General features: G+C 46.8%; 2 protein-coding genes across 5 annotated transcripts in view; both read left to right on the top strand.

Annotated features, from left to right (window-relative positions):
- The window catches only part of SORT1 (sortilin 1), a 59,097-nt gene extending 52,215 nt beyond the window's left edge, over positions 1-6,882 (top strand). For 2 of the 4 annotated variants that reach the window (XM_053914476.2, XM_053914475.2), the window contains exons 17-21: positions 141-249; positions 1,062-1,160; positions 1,701-1,807; positions 2,083-2,206; positions 2,419-6,882. In XM_053914476.2, the coding sequence (XP_053770451.1) occupies positions 141-249; positions 1,062-1,160; positions 1,701-1,807; positions 2,083-2,206; positions 2,419-2,433 (454 nt within the window). In that variant the 3' untranslated portion in view covers positions 2,434-6,882. The remainder of the gene's footprint in view (positions 1-140; positions 250-1,061; positions 1,161-1,700; positions 1,808-2,082; positions 2,207-2,418) is intronic. The other 2 variants (XM_053914478.2, XM_053914477.2) reach the window with 1 other exon arrangement.
- A 126-nt stretch (positions 6,883-7,008) lies between these two features.
- Positions 7,009-20,120, top strand: MYBPHL (myosin binding protein H like). Its single transcript, XM_045203329.2, has 10 exons — positions 7,009-9,117; positions 9,534-9,688; positions 14,910-14,998; positions 15,500-15,695; positions 15,926-16,065; positions 16,209-16,368; positions 16,468-16,604; positions 17,599-17,785; positions 18,849-18,895; positions 20,034-20,120. Exons 2-9 carry the CDS (start codon positions 9,544-9,546, stop codon positions 18,857-18,859), a joined length of 1,065 nt encoding a protein of 354 aa, XP_045059264.1. The 5' UTR covers positions 7,009-9,117; positions 9,534-9,543; the 3' UTR covers positions 18,860-18,895; positions 20,034-20,120.
- Positions 20,121-21,556: the final 1,436 nt, after the last annotated feature.

Here is a 21,556-nt window from a genome sequence, read left to right as displayed (position 1 = left end):
CTGTGGATCTCCCTGCAGGCCTGAAAGATGGTGTAAGGACGAGAAGCTTTTCTGTAGTTTTTCGAATCTTGTTCAGGAAATAGGCAAGAATCCAGTAATACATTCCTATATTCTGTTAACAAATTTTCTCTGCCTTTCAGGTACCGGAAAATTCCAGGAGACAAATGCCAAGGCGGAGTGAATCCAGTTCGAGAAGTAAAAGACTTGAAAAAGAAATGCACAAGCAACTTTCTGAATCCAGAAAAGCAGGTATGTTAAAGTAGATGTGGTTTAGGCCCAAGTGGGGTTTCGTGTTCTGCCAGGAATAGTCAGTTACACCATCAGAAATTTTATTACTGAACACAAGGTGGCCAGACGACTCCTGTCAGGCTTCCCTTTGCACAGGAAACTGTCAGGATGAAAGAAGGGTCACGTGACCCTATGATAAGCTCATCTACTGAAAACTTCTTTTGTTGGGGAAAAAATAGTATTTGTAAAGTTGTTCCAAGTCTTAGAAGCATAGCATTGAGGAAATTTTTGAGGCTTAGGGTCATTTAGGAAAGACTCAAGAAGTTGGGCTGTAAAGGGCTGGAGTTTTGCACGTGCAGAAGAGAAGAGCACTGGACCATGGGTAGGGTGGATCTCTGTGCCGAGTCATGCCAAGTGTGTTCACAATGAAAAACTGAACTATGGTAATAACGACTGGTTTTGATTTAGAAGCAAGTTATGCAGGACCTGACTACAGGTGTGTAGTACTGAAGTATCTGGCTGGGATCTGGGGACACGGTAAAGAGGAAACCTGGATAAAGAAGCACTGGACCAGCAGTGTGACCTGGGGCAGTAAACTGTGGGCCCGAGTTTCCTAATCTGTAAAACAAGAGATGGACAACCCTCAGCAGTGCCCTCCTCTGTAACTTCTGAGGGATGAGGGCCTGACAAGGGGCGGGGTGAAGAAGGCAGAGGGAGAAGATGTGTGGGTGTGTGTACTTGCGTACCAGAGGAGGGGGCTAGTTCCTCCTCTACACCCCTGCCCTGCACTCCTGGTGGCTGTCCTCAGAGTGTTTGTGTGTGTGATTGCACAGGACTCCCGCCCACAGGGACACAACTTGTCCCAGAATCCAGCTCCGTCTCCTCTTGGAAACACTGAAAACACACACTCCCTATCTCCCACCCAGAAGCAGGTAGGTCACACTCAAACAATGATATGAAAAGGCTTATTTGTAAAAACATACCAAAAACTAAGTAAAAAAATAAATCTTGGTGTCATAATGGCCTGCCTGAAATAGCATTGGCATGGCTTCTTGCCAGCTGATGGCCCTGTTCTAGGTTCATGCAGCCCGCTGTTCCTGACATCTTCCTTTCCTGCTCCACCCTTAAAAGCTCTAAGACGTATAAACACTGGTAGTGGGGAACAGTTACAATTACCATCTGATCTAAGAAGTTGCTAAGGCTTCCAGGGTAACTTTGACGTTGAAGCCACTGTATTCGCACCATTCTGACAGCCTCGAGGCAGCTGAAGTTCTGGTGACCCCCTGCCAGCTGTGACATTCTCCTGGTTCATCCTCCTGAGATGGCTCATTTTGGGGGTTGGAAGAGTAGCATCATGAAATGCCTAGAAACTGCAGATCACTCAGAGGAACGAGGGGAATCTGCAGCTTCTTTGAACTCAGTCCTAGAATACACACACCTGAAATTTTTTGTTTGTGTTTTAATTTATCAAGAAATCCAAGTCAAATTCTGTCCCAATTATCCTGGCCACTGTGGGACTGATGCTGATCACAGTCGTAGCAGGAGTGCTGATTGTGAAGAAATACGTCTGCGGGGGAAGGTAAGGAACATGGAAGTCCATCAGAGGTGCTGCAGTCAAACCAGAAAGTCAGCCAAGGGCAAATGGTTGAGCTGGCCCTTAGCAAAAGAAGTGATGTTCCTGAAACAGCGGGCCCAAATCTTCTCAGATCCTATATTTTCCATATGCCAACTATGAGCTGTGCTTCGTGTATGTGCCACTCATTCTATGAGTGTATAAAACTCGAAAAATCCCCATCCTGTAAGAATTACACCCCTGCTCAGCACCCTGGGGTTAACAGAGGTTTCTGCCCGCAGGTTCCTGGTGCATCGGTACTCTGTGCTGCAGCAGCATGCTGAGGCCAATGGTGTGGACGGTGTGGATGCGTTGGACACAGCCTCCCGCACTAATAAAAGTGGTTATCATGATGACTCAGATGAGGTGAGACTATTTCTTTTTGGGGGGTGGTCGAGGAGTACAAAAAAGAGTGATTCTTTTCCTGTACATGGTCAAGATATGATTGAGGCAAATGAAGTTACAAGCTAGAAGCAGAAACTTAATGACTATAAGATTCGGTCAGTCAGAAACAAGGTTATTGCTTTCAAAATAGGAGAGTTTTAGTCTGTTCAGTAATATGGTCTATGTTTTTTCAGGACCTCCTGGAATAGCTCCTCAAAGGAGCTGGAACCGAGCATGGATGATGGAAATGCAGTACCTCTTACACTCCCTGTGGCTCCGACTTGGGGAAATAAATTTCCCATTGCAAGGGACCCAGCTCCATTTCTGCCGCTTCTGTCAAAGCCAGAAGGACCTCCACTAAAGAAATGGAAGGGAGTGGGGTGGGGGCGAAACCCTAAACACTTACAGTTGGCTCTGAGAAGGGAGGGCAATTTTTAAAACTTTAACTTCTTATTTCAAGTTCTGTCTTTTTGAAAAGTATGGGCTTTTTTTGTTTTGTTTTTGTTTTCTAAGGGAAATGAAATGGAATTTGAAGGGAACGGCTCACTAACTCCACTCTTGCATGTTGTGCATGGCACCTGCCCCAGGGCACCTGCCAGCTCCATCAACTCCCACGAAGTACTCGGTGCCGTCCCTAGGCTCTGCTGGTGACACAAAGCAGCTGCAGAGATGAACACAAAGGCTGCAGTGACTGGCACGACCTGGGCAGCCTTTCTGCATCTGGGGACAGCCCTTCTCCAAGAATGCTGCACACCAGCTCACACAGATCCCCACCATGTTTTCTTTTCAGGGACCATAGATCACAGTGGTTTTTCTTTTTCCTGTTTAATTAGGCAATACCCTTGTTAATTGCCCGTTGGCAACTAACTTAACCATGTGCTTCCAAGACACTAAATCAGGAAAACTTAAAGGGCAATATTTTCAACTGGGGGCAGGAAGAAGGGAGCAGCAGAGAATTGACTAGATTTAGCACCTATTAAAGGAGAAATTCTTCATTATTCCAAGATCTTTCAAGCCATGCTTTGTGTGTGTGCCAGTGGACTTGCTCAAGGACAGAGTCAGGTTTACCCTGGATGTCTGCCCAGGCCGAGTGATCTCTGCTAGAACCGAGGGTGGTGTGCCCAGTGCAGTCCCTGAGGACTTAACACTGTCTTCCATGTACCCTTCTGCCTGCTGTGCTGGCTCATTGGTGAATCATTTGAATGGCTGCTTATCTGCTTCCTCTTAGGTGGCTGTTGTACAGGCAGCCAGGACTAGACATGTTTTCAGTTTATAGGCTTTAAAAAAACATCAGAATTTTATTACCAGGCTCTCTTCCTTACCCCTTTTCCCCAGGTTGCCAAGCAATTTTTTGGCATGAAACTTTTGGCTGAACCTACTGAAAAGACTTCCAGTGTAGATGATGTTTTGTGTGATACTTTAAGTTCATGTTTTAAATTTAAGGGAGTTTTCCATTTGACATTTTTTCAAATTAAATCAATTATAGAATATAGCGAGGTGGATTTTTGAGTGGCTGTATAGTCATGGAGAGCTGCAATAATTAGTTTTATACAGCTTGAATATTTGCTACACAGGAATATAGTATAGTGTGTCTTTGGTCTTAGTGTACCTACTGTGCTGGTCACGGTGTCTCCCAATAATTATGATTGGGACATTTCTCTGGTAACTGCCATTTTGCTGCTAGTTCATTTTATGGCCAGAAAGTCCATAAAAAGTAAATGTGCCAAATTAACTTTTGTCTGAATGCGTGAGCAGATGGCTAAGTTCTCTCCTCACCAGAATGGAATAACAGCAGCAGGGAAATGGGGGAGGGAGTGGACTGAGAATTCTAGAGAGTTGGAAACTGCAGTAAAATTAAATGAGTAAGGGAGCTTCAGTTAGAAAATAATGTTAGGGAGGGCAGATTTTGTGAAGAGAATATTTGTTAGAGCCAGAGAGCACTTGTCTTATAGGAAAAGCTCATTCATTTTGCATGGTTTTTAAATTTAAAATAAGTCCAAAGATAAACCAGCTCACAAAGGATGAAGTGTCACCTTGGCCCTAGACACCCTCACTTCCTGCTCAAAGTGAACTGGACACCCAGGAAAGCCCCACTTCACCTACAACTCCTCTCCCAGCACGTCCTCAGTGGGGTAGAAGCGCTGAGATGTAGTGATTCTCAATCTTTAAGGTCTAGGAAAGTTAATAATTCTTCTCTAACCATATAAGAGTAGGGCTCTTTATTTATAATGATACCTGGGGTTTCTGTAGAAATCAGCAATTTTCAGAGCAGTTTCACTTGCATGATGTCATTGGAGCCTCACAACATTCCTGTGAAATTTCTTAAAGGTAGGGGTTGTAACTCCGTTTTTAGGAGGTGGACTGAGATACAAAAACTGGGTAAGCTGCCAAGGTCCCTGTGTGTCCAGAGCGATGCTGTCTGGCCGCCTTCAGAACACTTGAACATTCTGTGCGTGCAGTGCTGCGTACCTGGAATAAGGCTCCTTCCTTACTGACCAGCTGTTCTGTGGGGCAGGAGTCAGTGGCATTTCTTTCTGAGCAGTGTTTGCCACCCTTTGCCACCATGGTAAAAATTCTATTCTCCTGCTTTTCATGGCTAAAACCGAAAGTAATGATAACTTTGAATATGTGTTTAGAAACTGCCCCTCACCTCATCGAGGGTCACAGTTCAAGAGTGCAGGAATGGACTCTCCACTGATGACTCCCTTCTCCATTCTCCTTGTTTCCCATCCATGGCTGGTGATTTGAGGACTGCTAACAAGACTGGCTCATTCCCTTTATTGGCTAGTTAATGTTCCATATCAACCTGCTCACTCACAAGTGCATGCCTTCAGCCAGTGAGTAAAACAGCCTAAATCCATGGTTGTGTCTAAAGAAATAAAGATCTCTATCCTTCTGATGTTAGGTTAGGAGCATTATCTTTGAAAGAAAAGCATAGCATATAATTGTGTAAAGTCCCATGCTTGATAGCAGCAGAAGAGAGGATTTCTCGTGGTTTCAGCAATAGAATTTAGCATCGTAAGATAGGTTGGACATATCAGACTGTCCCAAGTGCGCTGAGCTCTTAAATCCAGGTGGAGAACTTCCTATCTTTCATGCTCTACAGACAGATGTCTTAGACCTGAGGGGGGCTTTTGGTTTTCAGTGAGACCAGAGACCAGGGATACATACATCTAATTGAAAGGAAACAGAAGAATAAAAGTGTTTAGAGTGTGTGGCAGTTCTAGGCTGGGCTCAGATTCAATAGATTAGCTATAACTGAAAGTTAGAATGTGCCATCTGCCTCTGAATAGGTGTGTGTGTCTCTCACTCTTAGCTTTGCCTCTGGACCTCTACATGCCCAAGCTGGCCTTTCGTCCCTGACAGATTAGTAATGTGCTAGCTGCTTCCAGTTCCTGCTGCTTTTCCCACGGCCTTTGTCACGACACCAGGATACAGAGAGGAGTGCCAGGTTGTCCACACCCACCCCAGGTGGGAGGGATGGCCTGGGTTTTGTCATTTCCTTACTTTCCAGGCAAGTCATCCAGGCAGAGATTCCCACTTTGCTTTTGCAAGAGCTCTAAAGTGCCCTGCCCCGATATGCAGTGGCTAGCGCTCATCCTGCTCAATGTCGGCACAGCCCCCTCATCCCACCTGGATACTTGGAACTGCTCAAATAGGAATTCAGTTTTTCAACTTTGCTATACTACCTTTCCTCAAGCAGGAAAATAAACAGGACTTAAATGTCTTTTGAACAAAACCAAAGTTCAAGATTCGCCACGTGATGGAGTGACAGGGAGGGCCAGACTTTCAGCACTGGCACTCAGTAGGTGCCAGGCTTTCTGTTCCACCTGCCACTGTCTGCCCAGCTCAGGCAGCCCTGGGAGCACCGTCCTGCCCTAGCAGAGCCCAGGCCTTGCCCTCATGGAGGATAATTGAAATAGCAGGGGCATGTTGATTTCCTGGTTACATCATATTATAACAAGAATCAGAACATGAATTTGAAATTGTCTTCAACTTGCTGTATGCATTTTTTCACACCAGTACATTCTTAAGCGTTCTTGTTTATAGAGAATAACATAAACTAATCTGTACCTTTATACATATGTACATATATACATGTATAAACTGTATAGTGTACATGCTAATGATTTATTGATATGTTCCAAATCTTTACTGCAGTTCTCATCCTCTGCATGCCCTCAGTTTGTGGTCAGGTGATGAATGTTCCCTGGTGATTCTGCCCACCTCCTGTGTTTGGATGTCTAGGGAAGAGGGTTTTGCTCATACCCTCCTTATCCTCGTGCACAGAAATGCTCAGGGTCCCCATGTGCCTGTTGTTCAACCCTCTCTTGTCTCTTGTTCCCTTTCTGAGCATGTGGTCCCTCCCTGTTCTGTATCTTTTCTGCCTCTTTCCCAAGTTGTGGGACAGCCACCTTCCTACTCAAGTGTAAAGCAGTATTAAGATCATTACTGCATGTGCGCTTAAAAAAAAACAAAACCAGTTTTCTGTTCCCCTGGGACAGGAAATTGCATGTGAGATGGGTTAATCAAGTCTCAATGACCCATGTCAGTTACACAACAAAGCCAGACCACCCATAATAAAATTCCACAAAATGGAAATAAAATTCAAATTTCTTTAAAAATTGTGTAAATAAATCTGGATGTGTTTAACTTTGTACTGGTAATTTTCTGTATATTTGCAATATTTGGGTTAGAAATAAAACAGACTGGGACTTTGTTACCTGATCTACTGAAATGACTAAGCTACAATTTGTTAATATGATACCTTCTCCAGTTTTCTAGCTTTAGCAATCATACCAAACCAGCAAATAAGCCAATTAAAGAACCAGGAATATGCGTTTGTAGTATGAAAGGTACTAGATCATTTAAGGGGAAAACTACATACTTTTTTCTTTCTCTTTATGCTTATAAAGATCTACTTCCCATGGGTATTTGTAAGACCAGCTTTCCCCCACAAAGTCTAACTGAACTACTCCACATACCTTCTCAGGTTTCAGTTACTATACTCTTCCTCTGGGCACAGCAACACACAATTACTCTCCTGAATTGTATGTTCCTTATAGCAGGTTTGACAACGCTGAAGTTTAACTTTGATATATTTACATTTGCCCCTCTTATAATTCTCTTGCTGCTCTTCCTCATAGTCCTTCCTGATCCACTTCATTTAAGGCCTCCAAAGAGTGGCAGCTTTCCTCTCTTCCAAAACATTTCTTTTAAGGAGAGTTTCCTGCTAATCCCCCTGAGCCTTAAGGCTGAGCTGGCTCCTCAGTCTGCCATTCTGGGGTGCATTTCTGTGGAATACTTGCTCTGAAATACTTGCTCTGAAATACTTGCTCTGAATCATGGTATGAAAATGACAGGGCAAAGACCTTGTTCTTGAGGAGCCCGCTTTATGGTGGAAGAGTTCCTCCCCCAGGAGAGGATCTACAGTGGTTTAATTTTCAGGAATTTAACATAATGTTCTCAGACTTCCTATACCAGAATCACTAGGTTGCTTTTGAAAATGCAGACTCCCCGTTCCCACCCACACCTATTAAATTAGGCTGTTCTAATGGACAGACCCTAGGAGTCTGTGTTTTTTTATTTGATTCTTGTACACCTTCACTGCAACAAAGGACTAAGACCCACAGCCTGGGTATAAGGGGGTGTCTGGAGTCCTGTGGTACGAGGACTGTCTGTACTTGTAAGGGCCTTGGCTGTGTCAGGCCAGAGAAATAGGTCAGAGAGGCTTTCACACTAGGCCTGGCATGGTACAAGTGCAGCCTCTCACCAATGGGTCCCGGAGGTCAAGTTCCAGAGTCACCCTCTTTGTTCATCCTAGCTCCTGATAAACAGGTTCCTGGGCCCAAAGTGTCTACAGTTTGTCCTGGCCCTGAGCTCCTCTACAAGTCGCGAAGAGGGCTTCTGTCCCACACCCCAAGACAGAACTACTGATACCTATTGACTGCCCCCCAAGTTGAGGTCTAAAGAGGAAATTGAGTGAGGAGCCTATTCATTCAACCACATTCACTTTTTTCCATAAGAAAAGAACCAGGTGGGGAGGGGTACGTGGGAGCTCAGCACGTTCCGCTCAACTTTGCCATGAACCTAAATCTGCTCTAAAAATAAAGCCTTTATAGAAATATATAGGTGCATGCAGAGGGGATGTTGGCTTCTGGAGGCAAGTATGATAGGAAACTAGATAATTTGGAGGGAGTGTATAGCACATGTGGAATGATGGCTTGGTAAACCTGGAAATCAACAGGACCTTTAGTATGTAACCAACTCCTACTATGTGGGTCAGCTACTTTTCAACATTTTTATCATTTTATCATCAACCCAACCATTGCCTAGTTATCCCTTGTCTCATAGACCAAAGACCTGAGGTTCAGAGGAGTGATTTGCTCAGGGTCACCTAGCTAATGAGTGAGCAGTGTAGCCAAAAGTCACACTCAACTCCTCTGACCTTATGCCCCTAGCTCTCCTCCCACCCCACTGCTGCCTCTCACTTTATTTGTACTTTATCTCATAGGCGACAGAGCTTTCAAAGGAGCCAGTGGCCTGGCCTAAAAATAGCTTACATTTATCAGGCACTTCATAGGCTACACTCTGCTAAGCATTTTACACAGATTACCTCTCTTAATCCTCACAACAACCCTATGGTCATTATCATCTCTATTTTTCAGATGAGGAAACAGACCTAAGGCAGACTTGTGATGTGTTGCAAGTCACACAGCTGGTTTGGTGACGGGGCCAACTGGTGAGCCCTGGTAGTCTGGTCCAGAGTGCAGACTCTACCTTCTACTGTCACCGGGGGAGGTGGAGAGAATGGGGACACACCCTTAAAGGTCAAGTGAACGAGACCTTACAGGTCATTGAATGTCGGAGCAGAAGAGAAAGAGCAGTTAAAGGTATGCCCGTCAGCTAATCCTGGAGCCCCTTTCTTTGGACCTGAACACTGTGTCAGATGAGCTGGAGGCCAGGAGTCAGAGGCCCCATTTGGATGGTCTGTGTGTGGGGGAGCAGGAGGAGCTGTTTGAAGTTCAAGCTCACTCCTCCTTCCCTGGTGCTGTGAGGGGTGTCATCTCACTGCCAAGATAACAGGGCCACCTCAGCCCTCCTCCTGTGGCTATTCTGGGCTGCTGTCTGATCCCCCTCACTTCCCCCAGCCCCTGCTTCAGCCCTTCTGCTGGGAGTAGCTGGGTGGGGAGAGGCCAGCCCAATTAGAGAATCCTGTGGCGGGGACCCCTGGAGTGGCTGAAGAGCAGGTGCTCAGCCCCTCCCTCCGTACCAACGGTGAAAATCTGCTGCTGGAACCCTGCCTCAGGTAGCCCGGCATGGAGGCAGCCACAGTGCAGGAGGTGGCCTTGGGACCCATGCTGAAGGTGAAAGAAGCCAGCCCAGTGGATGCTGAAGAGCCCCAGACTTCACCTCGACAGGGGGCCAGCAGCCCCATTCCCCAGCTCCTGGCCCCTCTAGAAGGTGACTGAGGGGGTTGGGGAGGGTGGGGAGACCAAGTGGTGGGAGCTGGGAGGCTACCACGACACCCTGAAATCACCTCCTTAGGTTTGTGCAGAGCTGCATGGCTTCATGGGATCAGGCCTTAGGATGGAGGAGCATTGGCTGGAGCTCCCACCCCCTTCCTTGGTGGGTTTTTACTTGCTACCGAGGGTCCTTGCTGGGTTTTCAGCCGAGAATTCAGTGAATGTTGTTTGTGGCACTTTACAGTGACTAAAAATTATCTGTTTATATTTTTCACCTTTAAATGTCTGTCACAGGGACTAGGAGGACCTGCTATACTGATGCCGGTCACAAAGGGAATGAGGGGTGAGACAGTGGCCATCTTCTAGATTAGAAGAGGGGCATGAAAGACCTACAGCAACTGGGAGGCTAAGTAGTAAACAGTCCATGACACTCTGTCTCTCCCTGGGCAGTGCCATGGGTCCAAGACCCACCCCAGCAACCACCACTGGCTCCCATGGGAAACCTCGCCTCTCAGAACCTGAGTTCCATGGAAGCGGAGCCCTCCTGGGAGAAGCATTTGGCTTCCTCTCTGTAGTGGTCTCTGTAAGCCTATCAGCATTTTCAAGCTAGGAGGTGGTGGGTGTCCCTTCCAGTCCCTGGTTCCCATCCCCTGCTGCCCCTGGCTGAGGCCTCAGTAGCCCATAGCTCTGTGCCACTCACCTGGGGAGTCCCCACTATGCCTGGCTCAGCTGACCAGAGGTGGAAGGAGAAATAGAGAATTCATTTCTTTTTTTTTTTATAAATTTATTCTTTTCAGATTTTATCTATTTATTTTTAGAGAGAGGGGGAGGGAAGGAGAGAGGGAGAGAAACATCAATGTGTGGTTGCCTCTCACGTGCCCCAAACTGGGCACCTGGCACGCAACCCAGGCATGTGCCCTGACCGGGAATTGAACCCGGAACCCTTTGGTTCACAGACCCATGCTCAATCCGCCGAGCTACACCAGCCAGGGCAAGAATTCATTTCTTAAAAGCCTTGGCTCGGGGGTGTTTCTCATCATTTCTACTCACATACCACTGGCAAGAACTAGCCTTACAAGGGCAGCACCTTCTCAGAGATAATGATACTATGGAAGAGATCATGAAAATTTGGGTGGGCAATTGGCCATCTCAGTCACAGAGGTGGTGATGAGAGAGTGGATGCTTGAAATTCAGGTTATAGAGGGGTTGTAGTTACTGATCTAGAGAATGACCAGGGGGCAAGGGTGAAGTGGGGAGCACAAAGTTCCTGAAGGAGTGGCAGGCGTGATGCACGGCCCGGGGGGATCGGAAGCATGGCTGTTGAAATCACCAGGAACCATGAGGAGCAGTGCTGGAGAGAGTGACAGTGAGCCAGGGCTAAAGCCTCCAGCAGGAGGGGAAGACTGCTACGGGAGAGGGGTGACAAGTCTTCTCAGAGAAGTGTTGCCTATGTCTATGTCCTTTTGTTTTTTCTGACCTCAGTTTCATGGTCTTCAAGGAGATGACACTCTTGTTCTTCACAAAGTGCCCCTGAGGTCACCACACTCCTTTCCCATCACACTCCAAGTCCATATCCTAAGCACCTGCTAATGTTTCTCTAAAAAATGCTGGTATTTTCAGATCCCTGGGAATCTCTGGTTATGTTTCAAAGCCCTAGTTCACCTCATGCATTAGCCCACTTCTTGTAACCATTCGCTCACACACACACTTATAGTAATAGCCTTACACACACTCACACACCCATGTATACATGTTCATACCCCTTCACTCTTCAAATGTGTCTTGTTCGTTCACTCTCTAGGCCACAATATAACATCAGTCTGACCTACACAACCCTTAGGGAACTGCTGGGGGAAAGTTCTTTAACCATGGGAAAGGAAATTATGAGAGGATATGAACGATTTTTCCCATGAGCAAAGAGTAAGGAAATGGGCATAAACTTGAACAGAATGAAGTTAGGTTAGAACTAGGAGAATTTTCTAATGAAGAAGAGTCAAGACCTTTGGACTTTAGGAAGTCTTCTCTACTAATTTCTAAGAAAGAATTAGATAATGTCCTGAGAGAAATGCAGCACTGACAGACACAGCTCAGAGCCAATGACTCTCAAAGGACTTTTCAAAATGCCTTTCCCAGAGACTCTGAAGGGAGAAAACCAAACTGCAGCTGTCTCACACCTGGTCTTAGAAATCCTAGGTTCTGCCTTCAGGCTCTAGTCTTTGGTTCAGATTCCTCCTGGTATCTGAGGAGGAGAAAGCCATGTTTCCCCAAGGTCAGTACAATTAACACCTTGCTGGACTATGGAGGTGTGAAAAAAGATGCCTCAAGTGAGCCCTCCTATTAACATTCTCAGCAAGGGATCAGATTGCTCTTGTTTGCTGGGCGGACAAGACCTGGGTTAAGCTGGGGAAGGGCTTGCTGCTGCCCAGGCACCTGGAGCTGTCACACACTCTTCTGCCACCTCCCACATTTTGTCAGCTGCTTTAGCCTCAAACCTGTCCTCTGCCCACCCACCAGGGCCTGGGGGCCTGCTGAAAGTCATATCTTCGCCTACTAATCCTAAATTGGAACATTCTAGTAACTTAAGTTTGTCCCATATCGTTCATCATTGTGTCAGGGAATCCCCCTTATAAGCAGAGAACTGGCACAACAGATCTCGGGGAAGAAGAAGACCACCACCCCAGCTGCCAGCCTGTCTTCTCACTCTGCCCCTGTTGGGATCCCCTCTGGATCTCAGGGCCGTTCTGCTCATCCTCCTCCTAACTCCCCCATCTTAGCTTATGTGTCACATAAACCTACTTCTTTAATTTTTCTCTGTAGTTCAAATGAAACCATCTAACATTTTCCAAGGTATTTTTCTAAGAAACAAAAGAAACACCAAGAACAAATATCTACATGAGCATGCACCAATCTATAGAAGCCGTTTCCTTTCTGAAGTCTAAGTGGGGCAGGGCTCAGTTGGCCCATCTTCCTGGCATGACAGCCTGGGCTCCTTTTCTCACCCCAACCTTTTCAATTCTCGAGGGTGCCCCTTCTTTGCCACCTCCCTCCAGGGGCTAGATCACAGTCAGAGCCCTGACTGTGGCGCCCAGTCCCAGGCGGACACTGGGGGACAGGTGAGTGGGCCGATTCCCCACGCTCAGAGAAGGTGTCCTCCAGACACACACCTCTAGATGGGGAGGCAGGAGTGCTGGTGCCAGCACAACTTTCCAAACAGCCATGACACCCTCAGCAAATCTGGTTCTCTCTGTGAGCCTCTCTGCCTTCCAGTCTGATCCTTGTGCTGTGTGCTCATCAAGGCCCTTCATAACACAGATATTCTGTAGGCAGAGCAAGAGACAGCAGAGCTGGCTTCTCCCCAGCCCTCTCTCCAGCACATGTGAGTGGTGGTTTCCGCACCCAACAGTGGGGAACCAAGCCCAGCAAGATGAGGTTTTGACCCTCCTTTTCAATTGCCGCCCTCTTTTTTCAGAAAATCCTTAAGTCATATCCGCCTGTTCTCAACTCCTTGGTGGCTTGCCAAGACGGCCCCAAGAGAGGAACACATCACACAAACACTTCTTCTGTTCTTCATGCCCGGCCCCCTCCCAAACCATCAAAGTCCAACAGAGTGCAGGCAGAGCGGGGCCATCCCGTTGCCTGGGCTCTGTGGCTGTCGCATTCCTACTCAGGCTGGCAGGCCCTGGGCAGCACAGGCAGAAAGGGCACTCAGAGCACTCAAGGTCCTGTATCCCTTTGCTCCTGCTTCTGTCAGGGCAAGGGGAGGTGCAGTCTAAGACAGCGCAACCCAGGTGAAAACAGAAAGCACACAGCAGAAAAGGAAACTAGATAAATAAAATGGACAGCGTGCACTGAGTATTTGTGTTGGTGTCCATTTACAAAGACCAAGTGATCTTGAGATTGTAATGGGGCGGCGGGGGGTGGGGGGGGGTGGGGGTGGGGAGGACTATGGGTGTGAAGTTCTGGGTCTCTAAACAATGGTCTACAAATTGAGGCATAGAAAGAACATAGCGGGACCTCTATTTTATTTTAAATTTCACTATTCAAAAGTTTGCATTATACATGTAATATTTATACATTGTACATATTTAAACAGTTCAATTTATAAATAAACATATGTTGAGGTGAATGCTCAGGAAATGTATTTACTGGGAAAAGGATTTTACCAGAAAGTTTGGAATCCAGTACCCGGCAGTTGTGCTGTTTGACACAGCAGTATGCTGGGATACAGCTTTTCCAACTGGTAGGAACGAGCTGTTGTGGGGGCTGGGAAGTCGGTGGGAACTGAGGCACTGTCACACTCCCCTGAAGACAACGGCAGCAGGAGACTATATCTCCCTGAGAAAGGAGGGGCCAGGAGGCCCAAGGAGGCTGGAAAATGATGTCAGTTTTAGCCAGGCCTCCAAGGGAATCCAGGTGGGAGGATTGCACTTTCTTGGCCAAGGCAGCCTCAGGCCAAGGAGGAAAATTTTACCTGGTCATCCTCCAAACTTCACACTCAGCAATTTCCTGAGCATCTCCAGTCTTTATCCTGGAAGCCAATACACTTAGTCTAATCTCTCTTCTCACTGGAACTGGCCTGGAAGAAAGTGGAAGTAAGCAGTGGACCTAATCTTTCCCAGATTCTGCTCATGCAAAGTGATCCTCCACAAAATGGAAGAACACTATGCAGGCGCTGAGCAGGTGGCCATGCAGAGAAAGGGACCCAGATGCCAGCAGCCTCTGCAATGATGTCAGTGCTGTCTTAGTGGGTCCAGGGTGTTGACTCTGCCTGTGGAAGGGAAGGGGCAGGGCTGACACTTGGAGGTTAGGGTTAACATTACAAGTGGCCTTGACAAAAGGAGTGTTGTTGAGGATAAATGTAGCAAACAGGTGGAAAGGCAAACCACACAGATTGGACCGGGCTGTGCAAAAACAGAAAAAGAAATCTCAGTGGATGGAAAATCAGGAGTTGAGCATTATAAATTAAAAGAAGCATCAGGCTCACACTCCAGTGCTCTTACTGCCAAGACTTTAACACTCTCTAGATCCTTCAGCCAGTCACTCATCCCTGCAAATGATAGGAGCAATCTTCCCATTCCCTACGAGAGCACTGCATTTGCTGAGCAATGCCTGGGCCGCTTACCGTGGAGCACCACTGAATGCAGCACCCACTCCCTCTGAGCGCTACTCTTTCCACCACGGGAGGCTCACCACCCATTCTCTCCATTTCCATCACTCAGAGCACCCTAAGATCTGGCTACCTCGGGCCCTGAGGCAGACCTACATCCGGAAGGTTGGAGACACTGTGAACCTACTAGTTCCATTCCAGGTGATCATACCAGCCCCACGCTAGGTCCATGGCTGGGACCAAGATAGGGTTTGATTTGGGAACAGATACCAAGAGCCCTGTTAGCAGTGGGGCGGTTGTCTTGGCCTTGAATGGAGGAAGCCATGTCACTAGAAGTCCAAGGCTAAATGGCCCTTCCATCTGCATTCTGACTGAGGTTTGGGAAGGGCCCCATGTGATGAGGTAAGGCTAATCCGTGCCCTTCAGTCAGCAGAGGTCTGGGAGCTCTCAGCTGGGAGAGTTCTTGGGCGTTTGGGCAGCTATGGTTAGTCCCAGCAGCCCTGCATGTTCATGACCTAAACTCTCAGAGGGTGTGAGGCTCAAAACCATCCCCCTTTCCAATGATCCTTAGGCTGTTGCTGAAAGATGGAAGTCCCCTGGGAGAATTCAATTTCTAACTCAAGCCATTTGTCATCACGTGGAACTGGGGTGGAGGGTCAAGAGGTTCTTGAGGCTGCTCACTGCTTTATTCCCATTTCTCAGGGCAAACCCAAACCTCAAGCCACCTGGACGCATAATGGCTGTGCCTTGGATGCCAGTCGTGTGAGCGTGCGGAATGGGGAGAGGGACTCCATCCTCTTTATCCGAGAAGCCCAACGTGCTGACTCAGGATGCTACCAGCTCAGTGTGCAGTTGGGTGGCCTGGAGGCCACTGCCACCATTGACATCTTGGTTATCGGTAGGGTGCGGGGAGTAGGAGCTGGGGTGGTCCTCAGGGGCTCCCTCTCCAGGCTGCAGAGGAGTCAACAAAGAGAGCTGGGGAAGCCAGGGTGATTCCTCCACACCAAATGTGCTACACAGAAGTGGTGAAGGGCGGGGTACTGAGCAGCGAAGTGAAAGGGGCACTCCTGAAGCGACTTCCATGCATGTGAGTTGTACCATGCCCACTGTCACGCTTGGCCCTTTCAGAGAGGCCAGGCCCTCCTCAGAGTATCAAGCTGGTGGACGTTTGGGGCTCCAGCGCTACCCTGGAGTGGACACCTCCCCAAGACACAGGCAATGTGGCACTCCTGGGATACACGGTGCAGAAGGCTGACACAAAATCTGGGGTGAGGCCCAGCTTGGAGGGAGGAAGAGAGGGAAGTGTAACACCAACTGGAATGGGGCTCTGATAGCTCCATTCAGAGGGCTAAGGTAGACTGAGTTCACAAAACAGGTGTCTCATGCATGGCATCTTCTTGGGACCCCAAAGCTGTGGTTCACGGTGCTGGAGCGTTATCACCGCACCAACTGCATCATCTCCAACCTCATTGTTGGCAACTCCTATGCATTTCGAGTCTTTGCTGAGAACCAGTGTGGGCTCAGCGAGACAGCCCCCATCACTGCCGACCTCGCCCACATCCAGAAAGCAGGTAACATATGGAGACCCTGAGCTGGGAAGTTAAGGACAAAGAATTGAAGGAGGATGGGGATCTCAGGCACTATATCAGGGCCCTTCTTGATCACCTTAGCTACTGTTTACAAGACCAAGGGGTTTGCCCAGCGAGATTTCTCTGAAGCCCCAAAGTTCACCCAGCCTCTGGCAAACTGCACTACAGTCACTGGCTATGACGCCCAGCTCTTCTGCTGCGTCCGGGCCTCTCCCAAGGTGAGAGAGTTCTCTGGGTGGCTGTGCTGCACTGCTTCCTGCTCCTGCTCTAACCTTAGCTATGTTGAAGAGCTTTCTAACCAAAACGTTTGTTCCCCTCATCATCACCTGCCTCTTCCGCAGCTGGTTATGTAGGAACAGTCGGGGTGCTTGAGGTCCAAGACAGGCAGACATGGATGATGTTCCCAGTATTCCTTTTTGCATTTGTTCCTCATGTATAAAGATGTCACCGTCTGACCTACTGGCAATTGGGCATGAGCTTCAAAGTCGTCTTGCTGGCAGGGGTGATGGAGTGCCGTTGGTTTCACCTTACTCACCCACTGCATCTCATCTGATCAGGGCCACGCATACACGAGCTGCCTAGAGTTGAGCCTGTGGCCACAACTCTGAGCAAGGTTCTGTCTATTTACAACGGGTTCACTCCACGCATGGTAAAAGCCTTTGCAAAGTACCTTTTGTGTGGTGGTCCTGAGCCAGACTATGTGGTGGTAACATCTCAGAAAGAGAATATCAATAAGTCCACTCTAAAAATTATTTTCTAGCCAGAGGGACAGGAGTAAGTCCCAAGCCAACAGTAGGAACAGAAGATGAGTGATTCAATAATATACACAAAAAAGAGGCAAATCTAACTCGCAGTGCTTCCAACCCATCAAGGCACTGCTTGAGCAGGACAGAACAGAAGTTAGCCCTTTCTTCTAGTCAAGGAATACCTGATAAACAAGGCAAGGTTTTGGATGCTCTTTTCAACCAAGAGAAGGAGCATGGAGGCTGAGGGTACTGGAAGGGGATCCCAAATATAAGGGACAGGGAGCTATCCATAAGGCCGTTATCTCTTCTAGATCAGTGTACCATCTGTTCCTAAAGCACCCTACTCCTCCTGCTCCTCTGGCCAGTGTGTCCCCAAGCCTTGTAGGCAAAGTGTCCCAGAGACTAAGCACAGAAAGAACAATTGATTCTTCCTACCCCTTGCCGCACCCTCATCTTTATCTTCCAGCCGAAGATTACCTGGCTGAAGAATAAGATGGATATTAAAGGCAACCCCAAGTACAGAGCCCTCACTCATCTGGGGATCTGCTCACTGGAAATCCGCAAGCCTGGTCCTTTTGATGGGGGCATCTACACCTGCAAGGCAGTTAACCCCCTGGGGGAGGCATCCGTGGACTGCCGGGTGGATGTAATAGGTAAGGGCAGAACTCATGGTACAGGCATCTCTTTTCCACACAATTGGCAAAGCTGGGGCAAAGACAAAGCCTAAATGGAGAAGGGCTTACTTTGCTTCTCCGTTCAGGCCCTTTCATCACTGTCAGCATCAGGATGCATTCAAGGAGCCATTTTTATTATCCACTATTTCTCTCCATCATAATTCTACAATATAGGAGGAGTTGCTATTTCCAGTTTGCAAAGAGAAACCTGATGGACAGGGAGGTGACCAGATTACCCAAGATTTCCAGTGTTGGTTAATTGAGGAGTTGACAGTATGTCCACGTGGGAGGAGCCCAAGTATCCTTGTCCTCACCCAGATAGCTTTTTTAAAAAAGATTATTTATTTATTTATTTTTAGAGAGCGGGGAGAAAGAGAGGGAAAGACACATTAATGTGTGGTTGCCTTTTGCACGCCCCCCACTGGGGACCTGGCCTGCAACCCAGGCATGTGCCCTGACTGGGAATCGAACTGGTGACCCTTTGGTTCACAGGTTGGTGCTCAATCCACTGAGTCACACCAGCCAGAGCCAAGTCACTTAAAAAAAAAAAAATACAATCTTCTGACTCAGTCCAGGAAAGCTGTGGTTGTTTAATGGGCTTTTAAACAAACCAAGGGACTTTCCCCTCTTGTTTGTTAAAAGAAAATATTGCACATCTCTCCACCTCTTTTAAAGTTTATCCATTATTGTCACCTTATTCAGATCTCCATCACTGTACTCAGCACATTGTTTTTATAATTATCAATTTACTGATCTGTTTCCCCATTAAACTATGAGCACTGTGAGGACAGGGACACTTTTATTCACCTTTGTCCCTCCAGCACTGAGCCCAGTTTCTGAAACACAGCAGGCACTCTTAACTGTGGGTAGAATGAGTCAGCACTGAGTGGGCTATTACATGTCCTGTCCTTCCCTATGCAAAAACTCCTCATCGGTGCTATGGACTCCTTCAAAACCAGAGAATCCCTTCCCAGGACACCAAAAGAAGGTTTCCCAGAGATTTCTGAGATATTAACATTGAAAAATGTCTGAATTCTTGCAGCTCCTCTTTGAGGCCCCCGAAGAGGAGACGGGCAACCATTGAGGAAGGTAAGAAAGAGAAACAGGGTGTCTGAATGTTTCATGTTTATGGATGATAATGTTGTTAAGACTTGGACAGATGTGCATTCCTGAGCCTTTCAACCCTGCATTCACTGATGACAACTTTTCCTTTATTTTACTTATTTATTTTTTTGTAAGCTAATACTATCATCCCTGTGTAGGAAATTTACCATAGATGAAGTCTACTTTTTGTCATATCCTCTTTCTATCTATACTCCTCAAGTTCATGGTAGGAATTTTTATGGTCCTCTGAAGAAGAGTGATGGCATCTGCCTAGTTGTCAGGGGGTTCTGTGGGAGGGAGGTTGTCAGATGCTGTAAGAAAAGATGTCAAAGGAATAATCAGGAGTGGAGGCCGGATGAGGGTCACCACTACCACCACCATGTGGTGGCAGCGTGGAAAAGGAGAGAGGAAGCTGCTCTTGTCCATTAAGTGTTTCTACCTCAGTATTATAAGCATGGTGAGAAACAGATTCATTGCCTCTTTTTCACTTTGAAGTTTATGGATCCCTTCCTCTACAAGAGAAGAAAACCATCATTATCATTACATGTCAATAATAATTGAACATGCAGGTATGTGGTTCCAAGCAGCACATTACTGGCAAAGGGCAACTCAGGTCATTGTTTAGGATTGAATGGTGCCTTCAGATTCTGAATCATTCACAGGAGAAATGTGTGTCAAACTGACAAGTGAGGTGAAAAAGAAACTCATGAGAGAATTAGAGAACAGGTTCCCAAAATCTCCTCTGACTTGCAGCTTTTGATAAAAAATGCGAATAAATTTAATTCCAGAAGCCATTTATTTAAGCCTATCATTGACAGATAGCAAACGAGACCCCTAAGGGATGCTCTGAAAGTACAGACTTCTCAGGAGAGTACTCTCCACCAGTTGGCTTGCAGAGACAGTTCTCTGGCCATCCCTCAGTTTCCTGTCTCTATCAGTGTCATGGTGGGGTGGTGCTAGCCTTCTTAGTGTTAGTTGTCCTTTCATCTTGCTCCCAGCCAGTGCCCAGCAACGAAGCAGGACAAGTAGGGAATTCATAGCACGGGGTTGCTTCAGCACCCTATACATGCTCTGGCTGTTGGCTGTTAAGGTCATAACAAACTCTCTCTTTTCTGTCTTCTAGGAAGCCTGACTGGTGAGACTGTGTTCTTAAAGAGCTCCAGTACAGCATCTGGTTTGGACTGATCTAAATAAATGTGTGGCTCCTTGATGCATCAGTGTCCATCTGTTTGTGCCTTTCCATCTGGGAAAACCATTCAGAAAGTTGGAATGCCTTAGCTAGACTGTACAGAACCTCAGAACCTTCAGAGTCCTCTCTCTCTTCCCATACCCACTTTCTCTTCCACAGAGGCTTCTAATCCTGTCCTTGTCCCTAGACAGTTTATGACAGCGCTGAGTTGAACTCTATGCAGTACCAGGAGCTGAAGGAGATCCTGAAGATAACTTTGGAAGATGCCATTTCCTCTCTGGGGTTTTTCAGGACAAGTTGGGTAACAATAGGATGCACATAGAGATGCAGAGAGGGGGACACATAAATACATACATCGCTGATTAGAGACAGAACGCTAAGACTTGAGAGTTTGGAGCTACTAACGAAATTGCAGCATGTTCTTATTTAGCCCTAGGGAAAGAATTAAGGTGAGGTATCCTTGCTTACGTTTGTTTTTATTCTTGTAACAACAAATATTCATTCTTATAACAAATAATAAATATTAAAGGCATTCTGTGATGCCTTTAATCTGCAAAAGGTATTGAATGGTAACAATTCTTTCCATCCTAGGATGGGCATGATCTTCCTATCAAGGGTTGGCATCTGTTTCTCCTACCCATGAATCTGGGCTGACCATGTGAACTACTTTGATCAAAAGAATGTAGCAGAGGTGATGCTGAGACAGTTCTGGACCTTAAGAAGTCTAGTAGTTTCTGTTGTTTTTGCAAGTTGGCTCCCACACAAAGAATCTCAGGATAGATTACTGAGTTATGAGAGGCCACATACAAGACAACCAGGCAGCCTAGCTGACAGACAGGACCAAGGCTCTAGACATATGCAGTCACATGGGACTCTTTGTCCGTAGTCCATCCCAGCCTACACCTTGTGGAGTAGAGACAAATTGTCCCTAGAGAGCTCTGCCCAAATTATGAATCATGAGCAGATAAATGGTTGCTATTGTTTCAAGACATTGACTATTGGGGTGGTTTCTTACACAGTAATAGGATGGGGCAAAAGTAGGTTTACAGTTATGAATATGTGAGTTTATTCTTGTATTATTATTTATTAATTACTGTATTATTTTCTGTACAAACAACTGTAAATCTACTTTTGCCCCACCCAGTATATAACTAAAACAGCCTTCTATGTAGCAGTCATTGAATTAAGAGCTTTGTCTCTTTGAAGATTCATTTTACAAATAAGTAAATTGAAGCTCATAAACTGCCCCGCACATGCAGCTGGTGAGTTAACAGAGCTAGCATTTGAACCAGGTCTGTTCCACCTCAAGCCTTCCCTATCTCCTCTCATCTCTTTTACTCAGTGACCTTCACTGCAGTAGGTATGGCTTAAGAAAGAAAAGATTTCCAGGATCCAATAAATACTAGGCAAGGCTTTGAGGAGGAAGGGGACGTGTTTTGGCTGAGAAGAGCGTGAAA

This window comes from Desmodus rotundus, chromosome 12 (assembly GCF_022682495.2).
Source record: "Desmodus rotundus isolate HL8 chromosome 12, HLdesRot8A.1, whole genome shotgun sequence".
Lineage (NCBI taxonomy): Eukaryota > Metazoa > Chordata > Mammalia > Chiroptera > Phyllostomidae > Desmodus > Desmodus rotundus.
This window is presented reverse-complemented; position numbering and strand designations above follow the sequence as displayed.

What these genes read in the sequence shown, in the direction of transcription:
- MYBPHL (XM_045203329.2), top strand. Translation starts at nt 9,544, where the DNA reads ATGGAGGCAGCCACAGTGCAGGAGGTGGCCTTGGGACCCATGCTGAAG. An exon ending in CGCCCACATCCAGAAAGCAG is followed by an intron (nt 16,369 to 16,467) that starts GTAACATATGGA and finishes TGATCACCTTAG; the next exon opens with CTACTGTTTACAAGACCAAG. An exon ending in GCGTCCGGGCCTCTCCCAAG is followed by an intron (nt 16,605 to 17,598) that starts GTGAGAGAGTTC and finishes TTTATCTTCCAG; the next exon opens with CCGAAGATTACCTGGCTGAA.